This window comes from Centropristis striata, chromosome 12 (genome assembly GCF_030273125.1).
Source record: "Centropristis striata isolate RG_2023a ecotype Rhode Island chromosome 12, C.striata_1.0, whole genome shotgun sequence".
NCBI classification, from domain to species: domain Eukaryota; kingdom Metazoa; phylum Chordata; class Actinopteri; order Perciformes; family Serranidae; genus Centropristis; species Centropristis striata.
This window is the reverse complement of record NC_081528.1, coordinates 30,551,064-30,566,836: the sequence shown is the minus strand read 5'-3', so window position 1 is coordinate 30,566,836 and position 15,773 is coordinate 30,551,064. Positions and strand designations below refer to the sequence as shown.

Sequence of the window (15,773 nt, the reverse complement as noted above, 5' to 3'; positions counted from 1 at the left end):
GATTTCTGCGTCCGCATGTCATCCAACTCCCGTGGGTCCAGGTTAGCGCGAAGGCTCTCTGAAGATCTTTTCATCATGCCGGAGAAAACCTGTCAGTCTACTCCTAATCAGAAAGAAGTTAAACATAGTGAATCCAACCCTGGAACTTTAAACCCAACTCAAAGTCCTCCTGCAGAAGTGACTGAGAGGACAGAGGTACAGCAGGAGCAGCAGGAGCAGCAGGAGCAGACGCCGCCGCCCGACCCCCCTAAACGTCTTGGTTTCTTCCGCAGACTAAGAGGAGAAAAGCCCAAAAAAGCACCCAAAATGCAAGTCCCCAAAATCCTGATTCAGGACTTTAGTGATGGAACAGGGATGGGGAAGCCGGTCGCAGAAGAGAAGGAGGAGGAGGAGGAGAAACTGAGCTCCAGGGAGAGGAGGAAGAGACGGAGGGAGCAGGAGAGGAGGGAGAAAGAGGAGGAGAAGTTGAGAAAGAAAAAAGAGAAGGAGCAAGAGAGAGAGAGGAGGAAACCACAGACGAGGGGAAAAAGTTTCCAGGCGCAAAGAGAGAAAGGGAGCAGTGATGCGACTGAACCTGCAAAGACGCATAGACATTCTGTTTCTCATGCTGAAGCTTACTTTTGACATCCTTATCAAATCTGGATCCAGAGGGATGAGGAGGTGTTTTACTGAGTGCTTCAGACTTCCACATCCTCTCATTGGCCTTTCTGTTGTGCAATGTCCTAAATATTTGTCATACTTGAACCTTTTCACGTGTAAATAAATAATAAATAATGTTAACATAGTTTGAAAAATATGTTTCTTTTATTTAGGAGCCTTTTTTTGAACCTTGATTACAAACCGAACAGACTTTGAATGAAAATAAACAGGAAGTGCTTCATGTCAAGTTTCACATAATCCCATATTTTAAAGTCCAATAAAACGTTGGAACACACTCACATTAGCTGTCCTGTTGTGTAATGTACACTGTCTTTGCATGTTTTTGCCAAGGAAAAATCCCTGTACAACACTTGTACAGGCCGTTGATTGGGAAAGTAAAAGTTCAACATGTCCATTTCTTTTTTAGTGCTGCAGGTGGCATGTGCGTAACAGTTATATAACACACACTTTAGTCCATGTCTCTCCTCTCATCCATCAGTCCACTGTCACTCTATTTCACTGTTCGTCATCCTCGCTGTCACTGGCCAACACTTCCTGACTCGTCACTGGTTGAGTGGTCATCTGAGACGACGGGGGGAGCACGGATCCAAAGAACAAGGAGCAGAACTGTGAGAGAAAAAAGTCTTTTAAATACAAAAATGCAAGTAATCTCTGCACGTTACATCCAGGAAATTGTTACCAAAAGCCTGACGTGATTTGTATGAATATACTAATGATTTGCTTCATTCAAAGATATCATGTATCATAGATTAATAATCTTGTAATCCCTGTAATGCTGCTCATGGTTTCAACTCCCCACTTATTTAGCCTAAATAAAAAAAATAATAATAATAACAGCATACTGTATCTCCAGAATTAACAAACTGATCCTCAAACTGCTTTCAAAGAGCTAAATAAGATCTGTGAGAATAAACATGATTAGTTTAGCCTGATATCTGCTTGTTAGCCTCAATTAGCAGCATTTGAAGAACAGGGTCCTGGACAAGATGATGCCTTTTGAAATGGATTGCTTTAATGGTCAGTTTGTGATTAAATCAATTCCAGTAGAAACACAATGCTGTATGGAAATGGGAAGCTGTTCAGCTGGTCCCATCTCCTCCTGTTATACATTCATCTTACAGCTTTTGTTTCCATTTGGAGTCTTTAAATGTGTTCATGTGACGACTGAACCGTACCTTCTTATTAGGCGGTCGGCTTGAATCATCCGGCTCTTCTTCCTCTTCATCCTCACTGTGTGGCCTCGTCCTGTGATTGGCCTCAGCTTTCTTTTTTAAACATATGGAATCAGCTAATGGGGGTGTGGGCGGACCTGCAGTTGAGGGACCTGGCGCAATACTGGTATCCATGGCAATGAGGTAGGAGTCCATGTCGTCATTCATGAAGTCATCAGGAGGGGGCGGAGGCAGCTGTGAGTGTGCTCTGAGGAGACAGACGGGAGGAGAAATATGACATGAATGAGGAAGAGATGATTAAAAAAATGTCTGACTCAAAACTGATCTTCACTGACAGCCCACTTTGTGCATGGTCATTATGTCTGAATGGAGTATATCTGCTTATTTACTGTACTGTAAAAAATTAAGAGGTTTCCCCATTCATCCGAATGGCTTCTTTCATCCTGATATCAGGCAGGAAATCTTTTCAATTTAACTTGCAGAGAGGCCACATCAACTGGTGGGTGAAGATACAAATATAGAAAGACACTTTTGTGCTGTCCCTGTTACCCAGAATGGATTGTGCGTTGGAGAAATTAGTTGTACACATTTTCAACATCAAAGTTTGTTTTAAAAAGAGGCTTACTATCCAAATACTTCCTCTCAAGACACTAAATTTACAAAGCTATACCCTAATGTTGCCCCACAATGCCCTAAATGTCATTATTCCCCAGATTCCAAAGGTCATAGGTTTTGGTCAGGCCAATCTCTTTCTAAGGTTTGAACCTGTTTTTTGATTTGCTTTCAGCAAACAATAATGAAACAGTAACTCCAAACTCTCTGAGTTCAATTTTTGGTGTGGTCAGGAACAGGAAAGGGCTTTCTCGCCTCTGTAAAATGCAACTGCATATGCATCACAGTGTGCTCGCCGTGTTATGAAACATACTTCTTATGCTCCTACATTCAGAGGATCTGCGAAGAGATGCTACTGTTTGATTAGGAGAGAGAAAGGTACTTAGTACCTGGAATTGAGAAGAAATATATCAGAACCTGATGATATTATACTACACATGTTAAAAGCCTGACATAAACTGTTTTGGTATCCTCATGACTGTTGACAGGGGCACTGGCTGATAAAGGGTAATGCATGTAACTCTGAAAAGAAAAGAAAAAGAAATACAAGTTGAAGAAATTCTAATTAAAAATATTAATCAGCCCTGTTCCACACGTGTATTACCTAAGCTGATCTGCATTAATGACACATGGAGATTGTGAAAATGTTCAAAATTCACTCGCTCATGTCCAATACATCATACACGCTACATTTATGACAACTATACATTGTAAGATTTCATCTTATTAAACGCTCTCAAGGACTCTAATGTGTCTATTTATGAGCCTTTACTAGATTAGATTAGACTAGATTTTTATTTGTCAATACACAGAAATACAACAAAATTCAATGCACTCAGGTACTGGACTCATAAAAAAAGCATAATAAATAGTAAATAACAAGATACATTCTTATCATCTCATCTCAATAAATAGTAAATAGAAAAGATAAATTCTCATTCTCTCAGCACTTAGTATATTCATGTTATTCATTCACTGTACCATCAACTTAGTGCCATTGTATGCATTAAAACAATACTGTAATTATATAAATATATAAAGTGCAGAGCATTGTGTTAGGTGTGGATGTCCTACTACCAAACATTTAATTAGACTACGGCACAGACCAAATGTGCTACAGCTGGACAGATGTGTTGGCTTGAACACCTGCAGCTTGTAGTCAGAGGATGCCAAAAGTAAACAAGTAAGAGCAGTTGCAGAGGCATCTCTGCACAGTGAGGATTTCCTGTCTGAAATGATGCATGGCAAAACAGTCTAACTTTCCCTTTGTTCTGCCATTTGTCTTTTCAAACACTGACAGACAAGGAAAATTGTCGCTTGTAACATTTTTTTCCCACACATAATTTTATGCAAGCAGTTTTGTTACCGTCTCGTGTTGTTTCTCCGCTGGTTGGGGTCATCAGAGAGCGTGGCCAGCACAAAGTTCCCCTCCAGGACACTGTCTGTTACTGAAAGCACTATAGGGCTGACACACACACGTGCACACACACAATGTAAACATCAGGACATTGTAGTTACACAAAGGATAAACTTACATCTGTATGTGAGTATGCTTACCTGCCCGGTTCATCAAAGTACATAGAAATAGGGAGGCCAGTTGACTCTGCAAACACTAACAAACCCTGGAGGAGAGAAAACGAAAACTCACTTTAAACCTCCCTGATGAGTAAATTAACGCAACGTTTTTATAAATAAAATAAAAAAAGAACAACAATGGCATATTTTTGGTTCTAGTTATCCACATAGTTGAATGTACTAATTGTAAGATGCTTTAGATAAAAAGCATCAACTAAATTAATCCAAAGCGGACTGGAATTGCCCTTTTTTCTGCTTTCCTTCCTGGTAAATGTCCCAATCTTCTCCTTCCTGACTAATCCTCCTGCTCTGATGCTCCATCACCCCTCCCTTTATCCTCTGTCTCACCCGTAACTCCTTCAGACAAAAGGTGACGCTGTTGTGAGCCTGGACGGCAAAATGGTCAAACTCGTCTGAAGCCAAACAGAGCTCTGTCAGCATGGCCTTAGACTGGTCTGAGAGGGAAACAGAAAGAAAAGTATGAATAAATGGAGGCCAAAAGCAAAGATAATTTGCAAGACTAGTTTAGTTAACTTGCAGAGTTTAAAAGACTACCTCTATTAAACAATAAAAGCAAAGACTTCACAGTGCAATTCTGCCTTTCTACCACACAAGGGCACCAATGGGCCCAAATCCATCCTATTTCCTGTTTTTTTATTATTATTTCTACATGTCATTAATAGCAACAGTGTTGCATAGCCAAACCTATCTCCACAGTGCTGGAGAAAGGTCTGGCTGCACCTAACTCTTGTAATTCTTTAAGTCAAATATAATAATAGCAACTTTTTATTTTTGTAATGCAATGGTCTTTTAAATACACCATGTTGCATACAGGCTGTGTGCTATTTGATTTTTGCTATTTTTTTTTTTTTCCTGTTATAACATTTCTTGTATAGACTGAATACATCATGTATTATGACTTTGTAAAACAGTTTATTTAACAGTTTTTTAAAATTTAATTTAGTAGGTTTGTAACCTGCTTCTTCCTCCACGTGGTTCCTGAGCCACATCCGTTCATCACTCACTGACACGGTCACTTCTTCCAGAGACGGAGGAAAGTGTTGGACTGTGTCCACCAGCACCCTGAAGGTCAAAGGATAACAAAAAGTAAGCTGTGAGTGAGAAAAAAAAACCTCACACTGATTGTGGTGTTTGACCAATGTAACAGCGTATTAATGTGATGAGTCAACGCTGCCCTCAATACAGCTTCCTCTCTAACAACAGCTACATAATTTCCCTTAATTACATCCGCCAAGGTGATTATGTTTTCGGTTTGTTCTTTTGTCAGCAGGATTATCGAAAAAATTCTGGCCTGATTTTTATTAACCTTGATGACACATACATAACAAGATAGGCATGGCCTTGGCCGTGCCATTCTGGTTTACCAATATTTATTAATTAAATCAACCCAAAGTAATCCAAAGGTATCTGTGTCATCCTTAAAAAAATATACAGTACAGGCCAAAAGTTTGGACACACCTTCTCATTCAATGCGTTTCCTTTATTTTCATGACTATTGACATTGTAAATTCATCAAAACTATTAATGAACACATGTGGAATTATGTACTTAACAAAAAAGTGTGAAATAACTGAAAACATGTCTTATATTCTAGTAAGCAAAGGGTGGCTACTTTGAGGAATCTAAAATACAAGACATGTTTTCAGTTATTTCACACTTTTTTTGTTAAGTACATAATTCCATATGTGTTCATTAATAGTGTTGATGCCTTCAGTGAGAATATACAATGTAAATAGTCATGAAAATAAAGAAAAACGCATTGAATGAGAAGGTGTGTGTCCAAACTTTTGGCCTGTACTGTAAATATATATGAATATTTTTCAAACGTTAATTACAAGTCAATAGGTAAACCACATACAAGGGGGTAAAAGAGGGTTTAGGGCAGAAAGAGAAAGAAAGACCTGAGCTACTTTTATAACAAAAAACATATAAATATTTCACAGACCTGGGATTGGATCTAAACACATTGGCATAGCTGTCCTTATCAAACACTGCCTGCAAGCTTTCACTGTCCTGGAAAGACAGGTTATGTGTCTTTATGAGGCCTGCAGAGAAAATACCAACACAAACATGTTGAGTACACAGAATACAATGCAATGAATGCATGATGTGCTACAATGACTAAAACATGTGTCAGTATAAATAGGAGGTAATCCTTTCGAAATCATCCATGCAAAGCATTCTCAACCCTCTGAGCAGGAAGTGAAGCACAGATACCGTGTTTGCAGTGCAGGGTGAAGGTGAGGCGGTTTTTCTGCTCGTCCAGCTCGATGTGGCACTTTTCAACCGTCTTCTCCAGAGTCGCTAGAGACCTGAACACGGCCTGCACACTCTGACTCACACATTGGGGAACATTAAAAAAGGAAAAAGTAAATATACACAAGGGGTCAGAACCATGACTATGATAATGTGCTCTAAAATATTCTGGTATTAACCCAATAAAGCTAACACTGAAATGTTGTCAGTTACATTTAAGGACATTAAGACAACTTCAATGTCCTCAAAGTGACCATATTTAGCACAGCACAGTAAAGAATAAACATAAAGATTTAATGAAAACAACAGAGAAAAACAACTAAAGTCCACGATCATTACTCAACAATTTGTTCTAGTTCATACCTTTGAATGATTTATTACCATACCCACATACAACATATAATTATAATAACTAAAGAGATTTGTAAACTAGACAAAGGATTTTATAATCAGGGTTTAAAATATTCAATTTTCAAAGAAAATACTTGCACTGTTGTCCCTTGACAGGCATGCACCTTCTGTTATCTCCTAAATTATAAGTTTTCATGTTCAACAACATTCTTTATATGTGACAATAAAACTACTTGGTGACACATGCTCTAAATTATTGCCATGTACAACCTTTAAAACAAGGAAGCACAGAGGTTTTGCAAAGGTTGCACAAAGACAACAACAGGGTCATACTGTGGTATCAACATGGAAACAGAGCATTTGAAGTTAAGCACAGGGAGAAAACTCTGATTCATTCAATAAGCAGGCTAAGCTTTTACTAATGAATATGGGTTCAGTGATTCCCAATCACAGGTGGTGAAAGTACTGCAGTTGCAGGGGAGTATGTGGCAAGACCTGCAGAGCTCAGCTCATGCCGATACTAATATATATACACATTTATGTTTGGGAGGAGCAAACAGGATTACATCATATACTGTGATTAAGAGCTCATGGAAACTAGTGAGCATAGAGCAGAGATGTCAAAATAGATTGCAAATGAATAAATGGTTGAAACATCCAGCTTCTGCCTCCCAAAATGAAAGTTTACCAAGACTAAACCGGAACACCTCCAGGGTACCTGTGTACCGTATGAAAACAAACGATGTGGTAATATCAAAGGACAGGTGTTGTTGGTGAAGGAATGCTTGAGCTCATCTCAGGAATTTGTCTGCGTACGTCATACAAAAGAAGATTGGGAATCACCGACATGGATGATGATGTATGTTAATGTAATAGGTTCTATAACCTGTATAAAGCATTTCACTAAAGAAACATCTCTTTCTCTCACCACACCTTTATTGCCATTTTGCAGCGGAAGGTGTGTCCGTTGGGGATGGTGTACCTGCACAAGAATTGGGAGGGGAAGTTGGCTTAAAGCTCCCAAATCAAACACAAAAATATGACATTCAGTGACTCACACACTCTCTCTCTCTCTCATACACACACACACACACACACACAGTTTGCACCTGCTGAAGAAGAGTGGTGCGAACAGGAAACAAGCATATGCCGACCGAGAGGAGTTGACAGACCGCAGGGCCAGCTATAAGAGAGAGAGAAAAAGACATAATCAGTACCACTTAGAGACGCACACTGTGCACCAACAGGAAGCAACATATGCATGGCAGGAGGAAGTGGTGATGTGTCTGTGTGAGTGTGTCAGAGCAGCTCACCCCATCCTCCTGAGGCTCCACATACAGCTCATCGCCGATCCTGGACAGGGAGTGGATGGCTTTGGCCAGGACTGGACGGTAAACACACACATACACAAAACAGTTACTAATAACAGCTACGTGTTATCTCATACTGGTGTTCTAGTTAAAGATAGGGTTTAAAAAACAGGAAATGTTTGCTACCTTTCACGTTTCCTCCCGTCACCACGCAGTCCATCCTTTCAGACTAGATACAACTTCACCGTTAAGTTAGCAAACTGGGCTAAAAGTTAGCTCAAACTAGCGGCTAAACATCACCAGGAAGTGAATCAGCGGGGTTTTAATAGTTTTAACACACCGAGCTGAAATCTCTCTAAAGCCGAAAACATTAAGCCGTTTAATTAAAGCTTTACTGTAAAGTTTTATCTTCAGCATCGGCTCGACAACTTGTGTTGTTTACGCCGCCATTACCCGCTTCCTCACTGCTGACCAATCAGAGAGTCGGGAAGTCAAAGGGGCGTGGTCAGAACGAACGCATGCGCAAAAGGCTTCTAAATTGACATGTTACAGCTGTGTGTTTATCAGTAACATGTGGTCAGATGTTTACACTCTGCTTGGTTCAAAATGCATGACTGTGTCTTACTTTTGTTTGGATTAGGTTATTGTGGAGGACAAACAAATGTAATACTGGTAAATTATGATTATTGAAAGTAACAAAGTGCTTGTAATCAAGTTCCGGGTAATTCTTATGTACTTGTGTTTGACTTGTATGTATTTCCATTTAAGGGATTTTATATATGTACTGCTCTATATTTCAGAGGTAGATTCTGTACGTTTTACTTATAGTTACAGATTACTAAGATTTTAAATGCTCCACCTCAACCGGCATAATTAAAATGCTGCTTTCACATGAATTAATTAATTAATAATGATAATATGGTAATATAATATTCATATATAATATTATAGCAATCTGAAAAGGGCCATTTTGAACAATTACTTTTACTTGAACGTATATTTTATAAATTATCATTTCATTTTATTTACAAAAATAATAAAGACCAGTTTTTGTATTTTTATTCCACAAAAAAGAGTTCACAGAGTTTCTGTTAAAGGGGTTGTTCCAAAGGTCATATGGCATTTCATCTTTCTTTCATTCTACAGACATGTAAATAGCAGCTGCTTACTAAAAATGCCCTGTAATTACAATTCAATGGTCACGGTGGGAAAGAAAGAGGGTGTAGGCAGGGAGAGAAATGGGAAGGAAGGAAGGGCAAACCGAAATATGGGCAGAGTCAGAGAGAGAGAGAGAGAGGGAGAGTCACTGTCAATGCATAATTATCTCACCTCACTGGTCTTTCTCGTTGGTCTGCCTCAGTTTGAGGAACGCTGCTGTCCCTCCTCCCATCATCGCTGATTTGACTAAATGTCGGTTGCTGAAGAGGTGTGACTAAAATAACATTAGTACTGAAACCACGGACACTTGGTGAAAGAGAAAAAGACTGAAAAGACACAAGAGGACAACATTCAGGACTAATTTGGCTTAGCTTTGGGCCAAAACAAAAGACAGAGACTGCTGCTGAAACTTTTGTGGATTATGGAGGAGTGGAGGCAGTATGGCCGCGAAACATTCATGAGGAGAATCAGCCTGCACAGAGAAAAAGAAGAATTTCTGCCTTAGAAGTTAAACCGTAAGAAATGGACCTGTCTTAATATTTGTGTTGAGAAACTGGTAATATCATCATGGAGAAAGATTGGAATATAAAAACGGAAGAAAACAACCATCAGAGGTGTCATGATTGACACACAGCTATATTTTCTGTCATGTCTCCAGTTTCTTTTTAAGGCAACACATTACATAAGACTGTGTGGAATACCTCCCTGTTTAGAAGACTATTTTGTTGTCTTGCACTCATTTTTGCCATGCTTTTCTGTGTCTTCTGGATTTGATACACAGCACTTCTGTTCCTAGATGTCTCAGTCAAATAAAGACTCTCAGGCCTTGCTGCAGTCTATGCTGCAGAGACTGAAGCTCCAGCCAGGAAAAGAGGGTCAGGCATACCTGCACACACCTGTATCCACCACAGCTGCTTCCACATGGGGGCAAGACGGAAAAGGAGGAGCCTCCAACTTCCAGAAAGTGAACAGCAAGGACGTAAATGGATTTGAGTTTGGTACTAATGGTGTCAGCTCAAAGGACTTTGGGATCTCTGCTGTGGACAGTAACTTTGGCCTCAAAGGTGGGGAAGTACATCAACCAGATAATGGCAGTGAAGTAGACAAGGGTCTTGTTTCCTTTCCCTCCCAGAAAGACAACATTGATGGTGAGGACAGGGTGTTGGGACAGGCCACTCAGCCTGGGATCACCCCAGCAGGAACAGGGCAGCTGCTTCCTGCCAAATCACTTAAGGATGCTGAAATCACTTCCTTTCAGAGGACTGATGGGGCAAGGGTGAGTTTTGGCAGTTCAGCAACGACAACACACATCCCTAGTAATAAAAATGCTGCCACAAGCGTTGGACAGAGTCAGGACCAGGAGCAGGTCCAGAGTTATACCCCAAAAGAGTATGCATGGGCCTCAAAGCCTACAGATGCAAATCTTGCCAGTCAAGAGAATGAAGTGTTTCATATGGGAAATGGAGGTTTTGGGGCTTTGGCAGAAAGTAAAGACATGCAGATTGTCTCGAGAAGAAACCAGAGATCATCTGAGACTAAAACGAGGAGATGGACTCAGAAGATCAAGGAGAGATGGAGGGACAGGCAGGGCAGTTTTGGCAAAAAGGGAAAAGAAGGAGGGAGAGTCGACCGGAAGAGTGAGCAAGGAACTGAAGCTGTGAGTAGTGCGTTTTTGTTGTTATTATCCATTCTCAAAAATATGAATTGAAAATTGAAACTGAAACTTGTTTAATTCACAGATTTCACCTGAAAACCACCTTCTGAAGACAGAAAATCTCACCAACACATCAAATAAGGAGGAAGAAAGGCCCCTTCTTTCACTCGGTCGCAGCGATCCCAGTAACATCCCTCCTACACACACAGAGGGCGGCACTAATGAGGGATCTCTAAGGTAATCTAATGACAAATTGTCCTAAAAATGTGAAAAAAGGTACACTCAAACCAGCACTGACGTCAGCATTACAGGCTAAATGTTCTCACAGTGAGGTTGTGTTGATCCGTCTCTCAGCGTTACAATGACATGACTAAGATATGTGAAGTATTTTTGAGAAGTTTCCAACCATCGCTGTTATGTTGTTTCGGGCTGATATTTGTGGTCTGATGTGTCAAACACACCCCTGTCACTGACAGCGTCTATCATCAGATATCTGCAGTCTCACTTTCACAGTGTAGTAAGTCTCATGACATTTTAATAACACACAAGTGACAAAGGATAAAGGAGAAGTCTGGAGTTATTCTACATTTTTCTGCCTTAGTCTTTCTATCCGCACATTTCTTCCTATCTTTATTTATTTTAAACACCAACACCAATCCCATTCTTTCTGACTGAAGACCGAAATCTTTTAAAATGATTCAAAAACGTATAGTTTCATTTTTTTTTTTCAAGGTTCAGTATTTTTCTCAAACAGCTGGACACTGTAGTTTTTCCAGAAATATAACTTACAAAGGAGTAAATAGAGCATTTCCTGGGGACTATTTTCAGTTGTGGAATAATACACATGTGGTGTGCTTGTGAGTATTTACAGCAGCAGGACAGTATATGTGACTAACTCAAAACAAACCACAGTGCCCATGTTGGATGTACATGTAGTACTTTAGTTACTATTTACAGCAGCATTAAGGTGTATGTGCTATTCATTTAAACTTAATTAAATTGACTTGACTGTAATTCCTGATTGTGCGGCTGCAATTTTACATGCTTCACTTACTTCACAGCGTTATTTCTCTTGTTTCAGGTCGACCAGTGACTTTGAGTTTGGTCTGGGTTCGTTTAGTTTGCTGGATGAGATCGTCACAGGTCAAGAGTGGGCCAAGTTCCTAAACCCCAGTAATTCTGCTGCCTCAGCCAATCAGAGACCATCAGAACTCCAAATAACGCCGAATCCTCATGATAGAGGTCAGTCATCTGTGAGTGTGAACCAACGTGGAGCTGTGAACAACCAGAGGAGCTTCAGGGGAACTGAGGCATCACCAGATTTAGATTTCAGCATGGCGCAAATATCGCCTGATGCTTTCCAGCCGGTCAGTATGGACGTTATAGAAGGACAACAAACTGCAGTACAGGATGTTCACAGTGAGGTGGACCATTTGGAACCAATGGAGCATGGACGCGCCCGAAGAACTCGTCCATTTGTAAAGGTTAGACCTAAATTATAATGCATCATTTAACATAATTAATTTGATTAAACATAAGCTCCTAATGAATTTTACTTACTCATGAGTTGTTCAACCTGTTTATTTTTTATATACTGCAGCCTGCAGATATTCTGGACAGCTCAGCACTGAGGAGCAGAGTCCAGCTCAGCAGGAAGAGGCAGCATCAGTCAGCTGAGAGGCTGCAGACAGACAAAACAAGTGATGGAACAGAGGCAAACAGAGGTCAGAGCAACTGCATACTCTGCATAATCACGTGTTTCAGCATTTGAGTTGACAGAGGTATGATAGTGTCAGTTATAGCCATGGGTGGATTACTGAACTGGCCTACTAGGCTCAGAGTCTCCTAAGCCAAAAACAAGTGGCTGTAAATAGCTGTGCATTTCTTGTTGCATCATCGTCATTCATGTCAATAAAATAAGTGCTAAAAAGTAGTGATGAAAAACTAGAAGAATAGCCCAAACATTCATCTTGAAGGTGTCACAAGAAAGAAACCACCATGATACATTTTAAATGACTGTTTCACCCTCAGTTTATGTAGTTTATTTAGCTCAAGTTATATCATATTTGTGGTTGAAAGCAGAATATTTTCTTTACGCGCTGTTGGCTTTATTTGAGTGTGCCTGCGCTGTAAATTATGTAATCATGCAAGTCAGTGTCTCTGCCCCGCAGAAAGATGAGTGAAATGCTGTTTTTTAGAAGTTGGAAACTCAACTCTCTTATCTCTCATTTCACAGAGGCGTCCATATCTTCAATGAGCCCAATGAGCAACCACGTGATGGAGGAGACGGGAGAGTCACAACATGATAACCTCGTGCCTCTGTACACCCTCAACTCTCCTCCTCCGCCTCTCTCTCCATTTACTCCTTTCACTCCTGCGCCCCGGGGTGTCCTCAAACACTCCATTTCCCAGGATTCACAGTTCTCCATGGAAACAGTGACAAAAAGGGTAAGTTTAAAAAAAATAATAGATTGTGCATAACACTGCCTCCCTGTGGTATAAACAGAAAATACACCCTACATGCTAATTCTAAGCAGGCTTAATGATATATGACATTAATGAATTACACGCAAAGCATTCATTGCAAAGATAAAAAAAAAACACTTTTTATTTATTTATTCTTATCCGCTCTTTTGCCATTATCTGTTCATCTTTACCTTTCTCTTATTCCTTTCATCATCCTTTGGATCAGAGGCGAGTCGAGGAGAACCGGCGAGTTCATTTCTCAGAGGAGGTGGTGACAATCCCGCCTCCAGAGATGGATATGGATGCTACGGACTCGGAGGAGGACTCAGGAGCAGACGAGGACTCTGTGATAGAGGAGGGTGAGGAGGAGCAGGCATCGATCGAGGAGGTGGCATCGCCAACACGCCGGTCTGTTCTCCCTGCCTGGATACTGGCTCTGAAGAGGAGGAACACAGGCAGGAAGCTCAGATAGGAGCTTTTACTCTCACAGACTTGTCTTTCTTAAAATGAGTTACTTCTGGACACTTAAAATGCTTCTGTGTGTTTTATCATCCCTCTCCACACCACCAAATTATAATTGGTGCCGTGTTGAGATTATTTCAAGTTTTTACAAGTTGTTTTTTTTTTCACCTTCAAAGGGAAACTTTGGTATTTTTAAACCATTTACACAACTATTTTCTACACCTTTGTTTTCACCGTTTCATAATGAGAGTTCTCCTTGAGCAAGACTTGGTTGGACACAACAAACGGACTGGATCAAGTGAAATATAAATAAAATGTTTTATATCTCCTTGGTGTTCTTTTCATACTGTTGTCACTTATAATAACAATCTAAGCCTGTCAGTGACTAAACAAGCACGAAGTTGACGTACATGGACCTGGCACAATTGCAATTACATTGCAGCACTAAGTCAATACTGGATCAATTTCGAAATTGTTGCCCCTATTAGAGACTCAGACATGAATACAGAAATTAATTTAATTCAACAAATTCATCCAGGTTTAAGAATACCAAAGTTTCCTTTAAACAGTTTTTGTCCATGCTCTGGATATATGTACATACACACACACACACACACACACACACACACACACACACACACACACATATATATATATATATATATTATACATCACCAGTGACACATCAGCTGCATATGTTGATTAAATTGGAGTAAGTTTTCTTCCCGCCAGCTTTTATCAGAGATGTTGTTTTCGGTCCCCCCTCCCTCCTTCACTCTCTCACCGGCTCGCAGCAGACTGTCTCTTGGTAATGGCTCCCTGTCCGGCCATCCTGGGAAATTAATCCCAGAGGAGGAAAGAGAGTTGGAGCTGAAGCAGTGGCTGCAGACTATTGGTGGTTTCTGACAGTCTGTTGCTCTCTGGTCAGCTCTTGAAATGTTGAAACCCTGTTTTGAAGCCATTTGCTTGCTGGAGTCAGAGAGACGAAACTATTATCATGGTTTAGGGCTCACATCAGTCAGCACTTAGGATAGTACACACTGACAACAATATCAGCCTCTGTTTAAATTTTTACAGATTGGGCCTGTTTGCTACAGTGATGCTCCCATGTCAGTGGAGCTACAAGACAAACATTAAAGGAACAATTTGACCTTTGACCCAATTTGTCACAATTTGACAATTTGGCTTGTATGAGAGCTGCACAGCTCTCATACAGGCATCTCTTCTGTCCTAAAGGGAAAATTTCCACCTTTTATGTGGATGTCCAATCAGTGTTGATGGTAAATGTAGTCCACTGAAACAATAAATCCCTCAGTGTGTAATATATATTGGCTGCTGCCTACATGTACCAGGATGCATTGCACTCAAGCTTCTGACGCCCATTCAAAACATTTTTAGTATGTATTTCAGTGGTGGAATGTAACTAAGTACATTTAGTCAAGTACTGTACTTAAGTACAATTTTGAGGTACTACTTTACTTGAGTTTATCCATTTTATATTAATTCATACTTCTACTCCACTTAATTTTAGAGGCAAATATTGTACTTTTTACTAAATTTAGATGCCAGCTTTAGTTACTTTTCACTCAGGTAGAGATTTAACATAAAGTTAAAGTGATTAGACATTTTTTAAAAAGGAGGAAAAACTAGCTAAATTAAAATGCTAGTTACATAAATGAATCAATACAAATAATCTAATAACATATTTAGAATATATAAAACAATCTGAGTGGGTCCATTCTGCATAATAAGTACTTTTGCTTTTGATATTTTAAGTACGTTTTGATGCTGATACTTTTGTACTTTTACTTAAGTTTTGAATGCAGGACTTTTACTTGTAGTGGAGTCATTTCACAGTGTGGTATTAGTACTTTTACTTAAGTAAGAGATCTGAATACGTCTTCCACCACTGACGTATTGTAACGTCTTTCCAAAGCTGGAAGTCCAGGATTGAAAAACTTGGCTTGAGTCCACAAACCAGTGGGAGACGTCACAATAATCTTTTACATCAGTCTTTGCATTTACCATCAACACTAATTGAACATCCACATAAAAGGTGACATATTTCTTTAAAGT

General features: G+C 39.9%; 2 protein-coding genes across 2 annotated transcripts; one reads left to right on the top strand and one right to left on the bottom strand.

Annotated features, from left to right (window-relative positions):
• Positions 1 to 782: 782 nt before the first annotated feature.
• On the bottom strand, positions 783 to 8,531 carry rad9a (RAD9 checkpoint clamp component A). Its single transcript, XM_059346877.1, has 12 exons — positions 8,144 to 8,531; positions 7,961 to 8,031; positions 7,757 to 7,830; positions 7,581 to 7,629; positions 6,258 to 6,372; positions 5,986 to 6,085; positions 4,996 to 5,102; positions 4,368 to 4,474; positions 4,002 to 4,066; positions 3,811 to 3,909; positions 1,836 to 2,079; positions 783 to 1,266 (listed from the first exon to the last, which is right to left on the bottom strand). Exons 1-12 carry the CDS (start codon positions 8,175 to 8,177, stop codon positions 1,156 to 1,158), a joined length of 1,176 nt encoding a protein of 391 aa, XP_059202860.1. The 5' UTR covers positions 8,178 to 8,531; the 3' UTR covers positions 783 to 1,155.
• zgc:113229 (uncharacterized protein LOC550612 homolog) lies at positions 7,926 to 14,243 on the top strand. Its single transcript, XM_059346876.1, has 7 exons — positions 7,926 to 8,038; positions 9,318 to 10,772; positions 10,855 to 11,006; positions 11,851 to 12,253; positions 12,370 to 12,493; positions 13,006 to 13,217; positions 13,462 to 14,243. Exons 2-7 carry the CDS (start codon positions 9,912 to 9,914, stop codon positions 13,705 to 13,707), a joined length of 1,998 nt encoding a protein of 665 aa, XP_059202859.1. The 5' UTR covers positions 7,926 to 8,038; positions 9,318 to 9,911; the 3' UTR covers positions 13,708 to 14,243.
• The last annotated feature ends 1,530 nt before the right edge of the window (positions 14,244 to 15,773 follow it).